At 34.3% G+C, this 12,500-nt stretch overlaps 1 protein-coding gene across 1 annotated transcript in view; it reads left to right on the forward strand.

The window, feature by feature from the left end:
- Positions 1-12,500, forward strand: part of LOC144977893 (uncharacterized) — a 35,478-nt gene that overhangs the window by 20,109 nt on the left and 2,869 nt on the right. The window contains exons 7-8 of the mRNA XM_078923304.1: positions 4,842-5,156; positions 7,840-7,962. Coding sequence (XP_078779430.1) covers positions 4,842-5,156; positions 7,840-7,962 — 438 coding nt within the window. The remainder of the gene's footprint in view (positions 1-4,841; positions 5,157-7,839; positions 7,963-12,500) is intronic.

A 12,500-nucleotide genomic window follows, 5' to 3' on the forward strand; every position in this document is an offset into this window, starting at 1 on the left:
TATGGGGCGCCAAGTCACAAGATGATATGTGCAGGCGCAAAACACCTTATGTTCAAAAACGTTGTCTAGATTTCGAGATATATATTATACGCATAGTGTTATAGAGTCTTTATTGTCTCAAGTACGTATTTGTGATGATTATAGGTTTTACCCTCTGCATACATCTGTTAATAAATATATATTTATATACATATATATATATATTATATATATATATATATATATATATACATATATATTATATATATATATATATATATATATATTTAAAAGATAACTTTGTTTTGTGGCAAATATTACGAAAATCATCTATCATAACAGCCTCGTATACACAATTTTGAGTGATTTCTATAGTTTTGGGGGTGGGGGTACACTTTTAAAATGATTATCTCACAATCTGGAACATTTTGTTTTAAGGTTTGTCTTTTTAAAACCATTAGTTCCCAAAAATCCCCCCTCTTCCCCCATTTGGCACAAACAACCACGTCAATTCACACTGTCTGTGAGAGAGGCCTAAAATAACCACAAACTGGAATCAAAGGAAGATCCTTTGACATTAGTATCTACGGCAAAAGATCTTGAATTGTTGAAGACGTTTAAAGAAGCAGCCGAGGGATCCCAATTGCGAAAGGTCTTAAATCAGTAAATCAGTCAGTACCCCAACATATTACCAGGTACACGGCTGTAGTCTGACTCACTAATAGCAGCGTTGCAGGTCGAGTAATTCCTGAAAACAAAAACGTGTATTTTCAAGAACGGATAGTGACGTATTTCTTTTTTTCATTCATTAGTTGTGGCTTGGTGATGTATGATAGATTGAAATGGGTCGGGCATGTAAAGGCCGAGAGAGAGAGAGAGAGAGAGAGAGAGAGAGAGAGAGAGAGAGAGAGAGAGAGAGAGAGTACGTGGAGGAAAGGAACGTATTGGATTTACAATTAGCGGGGAATAGGAAAAAGGGATGCCCAAAGGACTAGATGGTTGGATAAGGTAAAGGACGATATGAAAGAGCTGGGCCTGGAGGACGATGATGCTCTGAACCGAGATGCATGGAGATGTGGCATTCATTATTGCAACCCTGCAAAGATAAGCTGATAGAAGAAGAAGAAGAAGAAGAAGAAGAAGAAGAAGAAGAAGAAGAAGAAGAAGAAGAAGAAGAAGAAGAAGAAGAAGAAGAAGAAGAAGAAGAAGAAGAAGAAGAAGAAGAAGAAGAAGAAGAAGAAGAAGAAGAAGAAGAAGAGAAGAAGAAGAAGAAGAAGAAGAAGAAGAAGAAGAAGAAGAAGAAGAAGAAGAAGAAGAAGAAGAAGAAGAAGAAGAAGAAGAAGAAGAAGAACGGATAGTGATGTATCCCTTCAGTGTCCGATGACTTATTACAGATACACTGTCAATTCATTTTTTAGCATCTCAACTCAACCACTACGAGATAAAACTGAGTAGATAAACGGGTGTGTCACGTTGATTAAATGTGGCTCAGGTGTAAAATGTCTTGTGACAACATTCAAGCAAAGTGTAATCAGTGGCCGGATGTTGGCCCTTCTGATCCCGACGTTGTGTCTTTTGGTTTGACACAGGACGCACTTTATCCCTCTCAACCCAGGAGTGAATGAGTACTTGGCTCAAAAATGTGTTGGACATTGTAAGATTGTGTACCAAAAAAAAAAAAACGCCTAACAGGAGACTGTAAGTGTGCGAAGTGTAAAAAGTCTTCCATATGACCAGTTGGAGGAAACAAGGAAACATCTTGCACATTGATCACGGTCAATCCATGAAGTGCCCTATATAAATGTTTATATTCAATTTCAGAAGTTATAAAATCATGAGACTTCCACCCCATAGCTCATGTATAACGTTGTGGACTCACTGATGAATTTAAAATTGTTATTTCTATGAAATTTGAATGGAATATACATGATGAGTTCTATATAGAAAGCGATATATAGTTGTAGAAGTAACCTTTGGTATGACAACACTGGTGTAGGCTGACAAAAAAACACATAATTAGAATTATGGCTGTGATGATTTACAAACCCCCAAAAAATGGATAGCCTAAAATATGAGACTTGTGACAACATCTTTTCATAAATTAGGAAGATAGAATAACAATATGGGTAGCATCTGCTATAGCGTTATAGCTCCATAACGTTGGACTCTAATCGCTTACATTACAAAGTAATATATTGGCTTAAACATACATACAGACATAGACACTCTCACACACACACATATTATAATAAAAACGATACAGCTTATCATACCGTCTACTAAATCAAAACAGATATGGTTTAAGCTAACACTTTAGCATAGGCAAAGGGTCTTTTTTTTTACTAATGTTTTGTATTAAATTGTTCCACACCGATGGCCCAAAATGAGAAAGGGATCTCATTATAGCTTTTCTGCTCATTCCAGGGACAACTGGACTGGTAGAATTCCTAGCGTAACGTATGGGAATGAGTTTGTTTATTTTTATTTCAATTCGTTCCAAAAGTAAGGGCACGGGGGAGTACATTACAGACAGCAATAAACTAAAAAGCAAGTTTAGAATTAATCCCTCTTGTCAACAAGCACCCAATGCAGACCATGAAGCAGAGATCTGGTATAATCACATCTATTATTCGTGGATACTGTTCTGGCGCGCTATTATGGACAGTAATGTGAAGGTTTTAGATTGTGTTGCGAAACACTGAACAACAAAACATGACAATAATCAAATGTTGATATCACGAGAGGCGCAATCAATGGCTTACTCAAATGCTCAAATACGCTCCATGTAATGAAAATAATCGTTCTTTATTAAAATAAAAGGAAATTTTATCTATTGTCCAATCGACAGTCTAGAGTCTAATAATATGTCAGGGTTTTTTTTATTTTGTCAACAACTAGAATGAAAGTGTCAAATTTGATCCGCTGCTTTACTTTTTGTTCTATACATAGAGCACCTCCATCGTATCCCTGGCTACTTTCAGTCCTTTCTCATTCATACCTTTCTTAAATCTTTGAAAGCACTTCTTACTAATGTCTCATAATACTTGCAAATATCTTGTATTGGAGACGAAGTATAAGTGCATATCATTATCGTATTGATATCATAACAAAATGAAATTTCTAATGATTTTCGACAAAGGGCCGAGGTACAAAACAAAAAGAACCGGTTCCCGTATTGAACCTCGGGGAACACCAACATCAAGAGCAATTTCATCAGATCATTATTCATCGACAATAATAATGTCTACAATTGTACAAATATGGCTTAACCAATCAAGCGCTGCACAAGACACACCAAATGGAATATCAAGACGTTTGAGAAGAAGCTTGTGATAATTCGTGTCAAAAGTTTAGCAAAGAATACGAACCATTGTCTTTAACAGAAAGAAGATAATTAAAAACAGATACAAGTGCTGTGTCCGTCGAATGATATTGCTTTTTAACAAAGTGGAATTTTGTTTTCATGAAAGTTGGATGAGTCATCAAATTTTGTTTTAAAAGAAGTGTGGATAGTAGAAAGAAAAGGAAAGGTAGAGAAAGAGTCATTTTAAGCGTTCTTTATCAACATCAGAATTTTATAAAAGGGGTTTGACACGAGCAGCAGTCTGAATTTCTACTAGAGCACTTGGTTAGAACGAGTCGTTTATAATACATATAAGTGGTGTTAAAATGTACATCAATTTTATTATTTAACATTTCCGTATTTATGGAACCCAGTCCAGACTTTTAAATGGTGACGACGTAATGCAGTCTATGAAGTGACGTATGTGATTTCTAGAAAACAAATTGTTAGGAGATCACTAGAAAGCTTTTAAATGTAATGTAGATGGAGTTGTGAGATGTTTCTCTCCGGAGAATTTTGAACTTTTGTTTAGAATATGGACTAAACGAAGTCGGTAGATCTGTTAGTTCAATTAATGATGGTAGAGATGCGTGTGTCCATTGTCTTCCCAGTACTTGCTGACAGCAAATAATGTACATTGTTGAAGACTTTGGAAATAATATGTCATATTTTTTGTATCATTTTCACATTAAATTTACCTTTGCCCATACTCAGACTTACAAGCGGTTTAAGACCATTGTTCAGGTATCACTAAGATCAATACATGTGCATTTTCACGCTCCGATTAGGATACAACTACAATCCTAGAAAACAGTGTGGAGTAATTAAGACTAAGTATTATATTTCCCTTATAAAGGTAAACATCTGTCATTCTAAATAATACTTTTGTTTATCAATCGAACCTTAATTTTACGTCATATACGATTAGTTTACAAATAGGATAAAAATTATTTGGAATATCACTAATGTATAGTGCGCATGAGAAGAAACTGTCCCAAGTAAGGCAACCAAATAGAGAGTATTTTTAGAATTACCTGGTCCCAATAAAACAATGAATACCGCTAATAGTATGATAATAATTCCAATGTCTTTGATTTCTATCTTTATGAAAACCTTTAATCAAATCATAAAAGTTCTTGTTAATGTGATATGAGTTTAACGTAGTGAATTATCCATCATGCAGAAATGAATCAAATGCCTCACAAAAAAAATGAAAAAAAAAACCCCAAGATAAATTCTCATTATCCATTATTATGGTTAATTCATTCATATCACAAGTACTGGTTTTGTATTTCAATACATGTAATTTCTTTTTTAAACAATACAGGCTGTTTTTTATCTTTTATGCAAAGATTTTAAATGTCCCAGTTTTGTCTTACGCAATTTGAAGAAAACTATAAATCCAAATAATAATAAAAAATATATTGTATTAAATCAAATGAAAATAAAACAAATAACATCAATTTTTTCTAATACGTTTTCAAGCGAAATATTTGTTTGTTTTTGTTAACAATTTCAGACCCAGTGACATTTCTAAATGATATCGACGCCGAGATAAAAAGCTTGACACTAAAGGCCGGCCAGGACTTCGTCCAATCAGTTGACCTCTTCTCAAATCCTGTTCCAACGTTTGTTCAACTAAGCCTAAATGGAATTCCTTTGAAGAATTACGAATTCAATTGGACTCTCGAATCGTTGGACGAGCAATTTCAATCGAGAGTGACAATGTCTATGAGTCACATGCAAGGAAACGAGTCCGGACATTACACGTTTTTTCTGCACAATGGCGTTGGACATCGGTTGAATGCGGATTACGAGGTTGATGTTATTACAGGTAGGTTTATAAGGTGTAGGGATTTTTGTTGTTGTTGTTGCGTTGTTTAAGATACCAGGATTCAGAATAAGTTGTTCGATTCGTTTTAGATATGTTTTGGCTTGTTTTTTTTTTTTTAAATTGCAAAACCTTACCACAAGTCATGGTAAATTATATGTTCATATCTAAGAAAATTATTATTTTCGACAATCTCAGATGACAACACAGAATGCATTATTGCCCATATTTTGGCGGGCAGAAGCAACCGGCGAACGCTACGATGAGAATAAAAATGAAAAATAAATAGTTGAAAATAACGATGCCGTTTGGGTAAAATCATGCAAGCGCCAAGTTTAGTATCAGTGATATATATATATATATATATATATATATATATATATATATATATATATATATATATATAGTATTATGAGATGACTTGGTTTTACGTTATAACCTTTTACATAATAATAGGCAATCAAAACAATGAATCCAAACAATTAAAAGATAATGATCATCGCAATGAATATACTGAAGTAGGAGTCAGCGTGGCTTAGCCGTACGGTCATTGCCTCGTACCCGGAAAGTAACGAGTTTGATCACCCGCCGTTGCTTTGTGTGGCCTTTGAGCAAGTCACCTCGACCTGGCTCAATTTGCGGTGAGAACCGCGGCTGACGCCTGGATTATTTCAGTCTTCCCTTGGAATAGACCATAGAGATAAATTTCCACTATGGGATATATAAATGGAATTTTATTTTTATTTATTTATTTATATACTACTACTAATGATAATGAAGCTTTTAAAAAGAGCACACTTCCACTCAAATGTGCACACGTCGTTAAGAAAAAATAAATGAGTAAATAAATAAATAGGATTTCAGTGACAATCCGTAGTTAAACAATGCACAAATTAAAATATAATAAACAAAATTAATATAACAGCTTCAAAAAAGAACAAAATACCAAACACAGAACGTTTCGGGCTCAAAACCCTTCTTCAACCAATAAATAAAAACAATAAAGACATAAATACATTACTAAATTCCAGATGTGACGACAGAGATATTTTGTAAGTCCTCTCTGTATAAAAATCTTGGAAAGTAAAAAATAAAAACCTTCGATAATCAAATAACAAAGGAGTTCTAAATTGAGGTGAATTAAAACAACGCATAACATTTTGGTGCGCACAAAAAAAATAGGGAAAATAGGTGTAAACTGACCAATGCGAGAAATCTAATATATCGGTGAAAATAATAACCTAGAATCATGACGAATGCATAGTAACCCTTATGAGATGGACTCCAACGATGAAGGAAATAACACAAACCTGGGAAATATAGAAGTCAGAAACATCTCAGAGGCAATGGTTTAGTAATATTTCAGTCTGGTGTTGAGTCCTCGAGGGTTTAAACATCCAAGGGTTTTAATCAGAAGTATTTCATGTTGGCGGCTATCAACATTAAGATATGGTGCTGTACAAAACCTTTTAAAAATATATAATATATAGGATGGGAAACATAACTGAAGCAGCATTTAGAAACATTCACAAATTTTCAAGCAGCAAGATTAAGACCTTAAGCTAATACATGCCAAATTTAAATTAGAAATGTTTTATTGTTTAAGAAAACATGACGGTAGTATCAAGGTTGTTCATAAGTTACGATATCACAACTGCGTCCTTGTTATAGTAGTGTAATGTTACACGTGTGTGAAGTTGCCCTGTCGTCCTCGATAACAAATGCACGATCTGGATAAAGTTAAATGACATCCAACGAGCCTTAACTTTAATACAGTTATATAAATTACATAAAATGGGACATATGTACAAACGAGTATATAAGGGCTACACAATACCAAGCATAATATTATCGAAATCATTTCTTAATTACTTTTTCCAGTCCACAGCTTCTAGCAGCTTAGTCATGTCGAAATGGAGAGATTTGATGGTGGTAAAGGCTCTTGACTTAAAAAGAGTGAATGAGAGAGAGAGAGAGAGAGAGAGAGAAAGAGAGAGAGAGAGAGAGAGAGAGAGAGAGAGAAGCAACTTTCTCTATAACATGAGAACAAGTGCAGGATTAAATACAATGGTTAAGAACAAGTTGGAAGAGGGCTATTTTGTATGTTTGCATTTTAACATGAGAAAAAGTGCAGGATTAAATACTCGTACAATGGTTAAGAACAAGTTGGAAGAGGGCTATTTTGTATGATTGCATTTATGTTATGTGTCACGGTGTGTGCCTGTGTGTGTGTGTGTGTGTGTGCCTGTGTGTGTATGTGTGTTTGTGTGCTTGAATTAGAATAGGAATGGTATGTGTATAGGCTCAACTATATCAGAGTCTAGACTGCTGCAGGCATTAAATTGACAGCTAAAGATTGATTGGACTTCTAAGGCCCTTGATTTAAACCAATTGAAAAGATGGCCATTCGTGTCCAAACAGTATTATTCTGGATGGAAGTTGGTGATTAATTTCAATTTTAAACGTAAATTTTAATTATTGTTTATTTTGTTCCTATTGAGGAGAATCTGCAATTTTTAAAAATCGGCATCAACATAAATAATTCAAAATACCATTTCATTTTTAGTTTATAATCAATTTTCCTTCTCTATTTCATTGCGACATAAAACAGTCTTGTAACGCCTGATCATACATGTATTATTGTGTCTGTCTGCAATTGTTTTTCTTATTTACAAAAATATTCCAGAAGAAAAAAAAAATCCGCCCGATGACAAAGAAAAAAGTGGATTCAATATTGGATACTATTGGATACTCATTTCTGTATTGGCTTTCGCCCTGATATGTGGCGTATTGGCGGCCTGTTTCAAAGGTAAGCAATCAAAGTAGACATGTTTTTTTAAATGTAAATGTACACGTATAAAAAATCTTAACCTGAGATTTTATATGGATAAATATATACCCGACTTATACAAAGAGATTTTTTATGGCGTGGTTGGAGAGCTAACCTGTATCAATGATCTCGCGAGTTATGTCCGAAGGGTCGCCCATGCCAAGCTGGTTGAAAGTAAGAGGCCAGAATAAGTTTGACCTACCCTCACTCGGGTAGAGTTTGAGCGTTAGACTGACAACCCATCTTCGGAAGACAAAACAAAACGCAGGAACATCTACTGAAAATATCCAAATCTGTTGGCAGTAGAGTTGCAGACCAAGTTGTTGGCTTGATGACCGTGGAAGGCCAAGGTCGAATTAACGCTTTCGGCCCAAAAGTTAGTCTACTGTCACTAAAAAAAGACCAACGTTGCCTGTAGTAATCTCAGATAATTATTCCAATCCAAAATAAACTGGCCAAAATACAGAAAGAAATTATATAAATGCAAGATAGATCTTTTTGGGATATCTGATTCTTGTTGGAGTGAGCGGGGAGAAAACTACTGGGAAATGGAAACCCTTTTTTTTAGGAAGATAGGATGACCAACATGGAGATGGAGTTCCACTGATAATACGAAAACCATGCTGATAATTTATTTAAATGGAACTTAATCAAAATAAAAGTCACAACTCAAGATACACTGAGATAGTCTGTTTAACTTGCTATGCTCAACTTAAGATTCTGTAAATGGACAAAGATGGCTTTATCAAAGTATGAGATTCAACTCTGAAAAAAATCATGTCGTGACTTACTCATTGTAATTTGTGACTTTAAGGCAACTAAAGATAGATCAAACTGTCTGTCTAACTTGCTATGCCCCAACTTAAGATGGTGAAGATGGACAAAATGACTTTAATGAAGTATGAAAAATTCTATGTCATGACTTACTCAGTTCAATGGGTGACTTTATTGCAAGGATCAAAAACATAAATAAAAGGGGAAAAGAACAATATTCAAGAAAGAAACAGGGACGATGATTAATAAAGAAGCAGACTATATAAATTCTGTAAAAAATATGACCTCACTATTGGGGGTACTATATTTCCACAGATGCTAATTGAAAACATGACTTGGACATCTCTTGATCACATCTTTATAAATTGAAAATTGAAACATAGTTTACATAATGTAAGACTTTTTAAAATGGCAAATGAAGGCATTGATCATCACTTAGATGACATTGAAACTTTATAAATTGGTTAGCAGCCTAATATGTAGGACGTATTGTGTGCTCCTGTATTTCGTCTTACAGCTGTAATATTTCAACACCTCTTTAGACATTGTATATGTACAATTTAGTGAGTTATTGAGGCTATATATATATATATATATATATATATATATATATATATATATATATATATATATATATATATATATATATTTATGCACTTCTTATCACGTTTTAAAGAAAGTTTTTTTGTTGTCTAGGAATTTATCAGGAAAATAATGAATTATCAAAAATATCTACACAGAAAAAGTCTGTTGAACTTGATTTTACGATTTATATTCACCTTGATTTGGTCCCGTTAGCTCTTTTTGTAAAGCACTCGCTTCATATGCAAAATATATCTAGAAAGTGTGTCCGAATTCTTTGTGTTTATTTTGACAATAAAATTTCTATATGAGGATTGTTACAAATAATATGCTCCCTGGCAGATCGACGACGTGTAGAAAGCGAAATTAAATTATCGTAGGACGGAAAGGCAATAGAGAAAATCGGAACTGACAATTCATCGTAAGGCATACAACCAGTTTTTTTTCGAGCATGAAAAAACAGCAGCAACGGAAGTGACATCATATTTTGTAACACATTTCAATCTTCGAAATCCTGTAAACAACATTTTGCATGTAATGACTTACTCGGTCGGGGAATATGCACAGCTTCCCCAGCTATTCCAAACATAAATGATTTACCAGATGTTTGCCAATTTCAGAAATAAATTCAAGACAATTGATTGCGGTTAGACTTACATGACATGCTTTTTGATAAACACATCTTCAACTGCAAACCCTCTCTATCAATTCCCGACAGTTTTCACGGAATTTGTGATGGAAAACTGATCATGAAGACGCTGATCAAATCATGTGAACTTTACCCCTAACCGGCTTACGCGTTGGTTGATATACGATTACACTAATCATGATTGAAAACTTGCTACAGTTAAATATTCAAAATACATCGGTCTAACAATAACATCAAATCTCTCTGGGAACGAATATCTTGATACCATCTCCAAAAAAGCAAACAATAACAATGCCCCCATGAGAAGGTACCAGGCAATTGTTCGCAAAAAAATATCAGAAACCTGTTACAAATGGCTAATACGACCCATCGTTGAGTATGCCTCGGCAGTTTGGGATTTTGTGAAACAAAGAAATAAGAACAAAATGGTGCAGCAGAAGGCAGCTTGCATGACCACAGGTGATTACAGAACAGCCATAAGAGTAACTAACATTGTTAAAAACTTGGGTTGGGCAACACTCGAGGGACAAAGAAAAAGGGGCTGAAATAATAATGTTTAATAAGATATTCAAAGGTCTGGTAGAAGTCGAAAGTAACGAACTCCAACAACAACCAACAAATTCAAGAACAAGAGGCAACGGCCAACCGTACATAACACCAAGTTCGAAATTACTAAGTCATATGTAATCCTTCATGCCATCAAATATTTGACTTTGGAATAACCTCACTGAAGATTCTGGGAAGGCACATACTATTTGAATGCTTTTATAAGAATATTACAATACGCAACTATTTCATGTGAACTATTGCTTGTGTATAACTTGCGACAATACACAAAATGTGGACTGCAAGTAAAGGGAGGAAAAGAAAACGAAGAAGTACATTGATACGCTACAACCGCCTATCACACACTTATTTATACATCACTGTTCACTGGAAATGATACATCTTGTAAAAATGTACCTAGGTTGAACAATTATTAAAGTAAACATCAGTTGATTAAAATCAAATGAAAAATTATCGTCCTGTGTCTGTCGAAATTTTTGAAAAATGTCGTTCTTTCAGTTACCCTTCCACCTCAGTGACAGAAACATGGAGCAATCTTTCCTGTCAGCTTGCTGAGGGTTACATAGTACTGAGACAGCGCTTCTCAAGAATTATACATGCCCTATTAATTAGCGCTGATCAGAACAAAATCGATTGAAAGTCTCACGACTCTCTGATAGAAAAACTAGAAAATATGTTTGGTATTACAGGAATTGCAATAAGATGGTTTGCATCAATTTTGCAGACTGTTTTGATTAAACGTATTCCTTAGAAACCAAAATTTCTGACAATGGCAGTGCCAAAAAGGCTGTTCTTAGACCTGTCCTTTTTACTGATTATGCTCAACCCCTTTCTAATGTCATCTAAAAATACCACTATAATGATATCTTTATTACCACTTGTATGCGGATGTCACCCAAATTTATGATTCTGTCCCTGTAAATGATTTACAAACTCTCATCCATCGATTTTCTGATTATCTTAATGAAATAAAGACATGAATGCATCAAAATATACTAAAAATCAACGAGAAAACAGATATCTTGATGTGCGGGAGGCCAACGTTGTGCAAAACGCGAACTGATTACCAATTACTTTCGGCAATGGTGCCATTGATATTTCATCGCAAGCAAAAAACCTTAGTGGTTCCAATGATCAAGATTTCTCTATGACCAGTCATGTAAATAACACCCTAAATGAATGAATAAAAATATGAAAAAACGTTCGCAAAATTCGTCATTTAGTTCAAAAAGAATAGTAGAAGTTTTAGTTAACTCTCTTGTTTTATCCACCATGACCAACATAACTAAGAATAATATAGAAAACTTCAGGTTGCCCAAAACAATGCACCCAGGCGACTCTTCTTCTTCACAAGTAGTATTGGCTACCTGTGGAGGAAAGAGTTTGATTCAAGATTTGTACTGTTGTCTATACATCACTGATCACAAATAGTTCTTTATATATTATAGACCTATTGAACGTTAATGTCCCAAAAAGAAGGTTGAGATCAAGTAGGGACCGTTATTCCACCCCTACATTGGAAAGCCATATCATTTCTAAATAAATGGGTAATCTTTGAATAATGCTTTGAAAACGTTGAAGAAAAATGTTAATCAACGATTGCAGAATATTTTCGCACATTTTGTTGGTGTGAAATTAGGTGTAAAAGACAGCTGATTGGTAATTATAAATAATATTTTGATGCGCTGGAATGCAAATCCAACGTTTTTATTTTTATGGGGCCAAACTGTCATGCAAGCAGGAGAAAGATACAAATTATGGTGAATAGACGTATTAGAAACCATACCATTTGGTTACAAAATACCTAATAACCTAACTTGGAGAAGTGTGATAAACGTATTTCATTTCTTTGTATCTATTAAACTCGTTATATTTCTGTCGTGCAATAACACATATTGGCAAGCTGTAGTGTTATTGGGCACGATAAAAATAATTCGTTTAATAC

This window comes from Berghia stephanieae, chromosome 8 (genome assembly GCF_034508935.2).
Source record: "Berghia stephanieae isolate SIO BIC M18660-M18661 chromosome 8, UCSD_Bste_1.3, whole genome shotgun sequence".
Taxonomy (NCBI): domain Eukaryota; kingdom Metazoa; phylum Mollusca; class Gastropoda; order Nudibranchia; family Aeolidiidae; genus Berghia; species Berghia stephanieae.